Here is a 3555-nt window from a genome sequence, read left to right as displayed (position 1 = left end):
CCTCGCTCTCTCGCCCCCCCTCCCTGTGTTGTGTGTGTGTGTGTGTGTGTGTGTGTGTGTGTGTGTGTAATGTTTTCAATGCATAGCATTGGTTTGTGTGTGTTTAATTTATATAGGTGGTATTCTGTGCTTATTATTAAACTTGCTTTTTTTTCATTCCACAGATGTTTTTGAGAATCAAGCCATACTAGTAATACAACTAACTCCAGTGCATTCCCTGCAAGGCAGAATAGTAACCATTGTTTTATTTTAACTAGTTCCTATGGATGGACATTTGCACTGTTAACAGTTTGGGGCTGTTACAAATAATGCAGAAATGAATATCTTTGTACATGCCTCCCTGTGCGTCTGTACAAGAGCTTTTACCAAGGACCTACCTAGAAGCGAAATTTCCATAGCCCTTTAAGATTGTTATACATGTAATGAGTACTAGTGTTCCATACTATAAGAGGACAGTTATTACTGACGTTGAAATTGGGAGAACTTTTAAATATATTTCTTGATCTCCATAGACCCAATCTCTCAATTTTACAGAAATCAATGATCCTAAGGAAACATGTGCAGGTCCTCCTGACACATCCTACAAAAGTGAGCAGAAACAAAGCGGTGACAGCAGGTTGGACGGTTGCTTAGCACACCAAAGAAATGACAAGGAAGATCAAGGCCCCAGGTATGTGGGCGTGGTGCTGTCACTTACAGCACACAGTTACCAAGTAAGAGAGATGGTATAATCACCCCATTGTACAGGTAAGATAATGAGGCTCAGCCCTGGCCCATGTTGCTCAGTGGTTAGAACGTTGGCCCGTGCACTGAAGGGTCTCAGGTTAGATTCCTGGTCATGGGCACGTATCTGGGTTGCAGGTTTGATCCCTGGTCCCTGGCAGGGTGCATGCGGGTGACAACCAATTGATGTGTCTCTCTCACAGCGATTTCTCTCTCGCTGTCGCTCCTGCTCTCACTCTCTCTTCCTCCCTCACTCCCTACCTTCCTCCCTTCCTTCCACTCTCTCTAAAAAAAACCCAAAAAAACCCAAAAAAAAGTCAATGGGGAAAAAATATCCTTGGGTGAGGATTAGAAAAAGAAGAAAGAAAATGAGATTCATGGCGATTAAATAGCACAATGTCTGTAGTGGTGGAGACAGGATGGCCTGCCTCTGTGGCACAACTAACCACAATCTATCAAACTTTAATGCCAGACCTGGAGAGAGAAACATCAGTAGTTACGGATGACACGATATTAAAAGTATTTTTATTAGAGCACATGTTTCAACTTTTAAGACTGCTGAAAGTAATATTAGATGAGGCCTTGAAAGCTATACAAAAGAAAACCCCAAAGAACATAAAATAGCTATCAGGCATTCAGGATGTTGTGGATTTGGGGGAAGGAATGGATGTGATAAACAATTTTTGGAATATATTTCAGAGCTGATAAACTCAAATAAATTGCTTGTTCGTGTTTCCCATTTAACAGAATGACTAAACACTTCCTGCAGAAACTCTGCAAGCAACACAAGCTGTATATCACCCCAGCGTTGAATGATACGCTGTATTTACACTTTAAAGGTGAGGCTCTGGGAGAGGCAGAGAGACGCTGGTGGCATAACAATTACTTGCAGGGATCATCTGGGTTTCTCAAATTACATTTCAGTAGAAATTTCAGAGAGTTCAGTGGAGATTTAGGGAAAAGCAATAATATTTCTTTGAAGAAAAAGTCCTACCCTTAGCGTTTATAAAGGGGCCACTGGTTCTATGGATACAAAGGAAACACATGGATATCTTCTAAGTTTTCCAAAGACTTACTAATTTTTCAAGCCTGAAGCTAGTTGTAAATGCTTTGGGTTTGGGAGAGATATGTTGTGCAGGATCAAAGACTGGCACAGAAAACAAAGGGTGAGGGTCGGGGGTGCCTCTCAGAATGGAGACGTATAACTAGAGGCATCCCCAAGGGCTCAGGGCTGGTTCCAGTATCTTATATAAACTTAACTTTGGGCTCAGACAGGGGTATTCCTTGCATTGATCAAGAGTGATAACTCCCAGGCAGGGCTGAGTGGGGATGGCCCACCTGTCTCATCAGAGCTCCGTGTTATTAAGTAAATGCGCTGAGGGCTCCTGTGGGCCTGGCGTTGGTCAGTTCTAGAGACACACAGAGGTGGATAGGCAGAGGTGCCTTCGGTGTCCCGGGGGATGGTGCAGCCACTCCGAGGAGTGCCGGGCCAGGGAGTTTCACAGAGGCCCGTGCAGCACAAATGCCTTCACAGTTTGGAACAGCTCCCAGCTAGTTTCCTCACCTCCACATTGTCCCCCCGCCCCAAAACTCTCTGCTTAGGGGGGCAGATCCCAGGGGACCAATATTTAAGAGGAAGGACCAGCATCGGTTTGGCTCAGTGTATAGAAGGTCGGCCTGCGGACTGAAGGGTCCCAGGTTCGATTCCGGTCAAGGGCATGTACCTTGGTTGCGGGCACATCCCCAGTAGGACATGTGCAGGAGGCAGCTGATCGATGTTTCTCTCCCATCAATGTTTCTAACTCTCTATCCCTCTCCCTTCCTCTCTGTAAAAAAAAAATCAATAAAATATATTTAAAAATAAAGAAAAGAGGAAGGAAGAAGAAGGGGACCCAGTAGGTTAGACCAAGTAGAAGGAGTCAGAGAGGTAGAAAGTTGGGGAGAGATGTGCCCATGTCTACAACTCATCCCCAAACTTAGCAACTTCAATTCCTCAACTCACATGTTTCCGGGGGCCAGGCATCTGGGAATGACTTAGCTGGGCGGTTCTGGCTCACACTCTCAGGAGGTTACACTCCAGCTGTCTAGTTTGTTTTGCGAATCTTCAGTTTGGCTCATCAAAATGAAAAATGAATTAAAACAGGACCCACGGTTTGCACTAGCTTCAGGCTTAGCACACCCCGGTGCTCACGGTGTATCTTCACGAGGTTCTCTCTCTCTCCTTTGCTTGGCCCTGCTTCCCTCTGACTCATTTCGGGCAAGTCATCCCTCACCTGCACCCGCTCCCAGCCATGAAGGTGGCTGCTGCGCTGCTTGGCTCCCCTGGCCGAGCCGGCCCCTCCAACGTAAAGACTGCCTTTTCCCAACGGAGCCAGCCACACTCCCCAGGATTCATCTGTGCTGGCCCCGTGTGTCTTAAGCATGACCTGCCCAGAATGGATCATCACGACTCTGAGAGCCAGGGGGTGTGACAAAGAGGGACGTTCCCCAAAGCAAAGGAGCAGCACTGTCCCCAAAGGAAGGAGGTGTGGGTGCTAGGCAGGGAGACACAAACAAGGGCGACTCCTGCGTCCCTTGTGTGCATGGAGGAGCTTAATGGACACCCCCTTCTCGCTAGGTTTCGATCGCATCGAGAACTTGGAAGAGTACACGGGGCTGCGCTGTCTCTGGCTGGAGTCCAACGGGATACAGAAAATCGAGAACCTGGAGGCCCAGACCGAACTGCGTTGCCTCTTCTTGCAAGTGAACTTGCTTCATAAAATCGAGAACCTCGAACCCCTGCAGAAACTGGATGCCCTGAACCTCAGCAACAATTACATCAAGACCATTGAA

The 3555-nt window shown here is 46.9% G+C and overlaps 1 protein-coding gene across 1 annotated transcript in view; it reads left to right on the top strand.

Moving 5' to 3' along the window:
• The window catches only part of DNAAF1 (dynein, axonemal, assembly factor 1), a 27120-nt gene that overhangs the window by 2174 nt on the left and 21391 nt on the right, over positions 1 to 3555 (top strand). Inside the window, 3 exon segments of the mRNA XM_015562985.1 lie at positions 535 to 670; positions 1471 to 1562; positions 3341 to 3555. The exon segment at positions 3341 to 3555 is cut by the window's right edge and continues 4 nt beyond it. Coding sequence (XP_015418471.1) covers positions 535 to 670; positions 1471 to 1562; positions 3341 to 3555 — 443 coding nt within the window.

This window comes from Myotis davidii, unplaced genomic scaffold (genome assembly GCF_000327345.1).
Source record: "Myotis davidii unplaced genomic scaffold, ASM32734v1 scaffold77, whole genome shotgun sequence".
Taxonomy (NCBI): Eukaryota; Metazoa; Chordata; class Mammalia; order Chiroptera; family Vespertilionidae; genus Myotis; species Myotis davidii.
The sequence above is the reverse complement of the archived record's forward strand: the minus strand, read 5'-3'. Positions and strand labels throughout refer to the sequence as shown.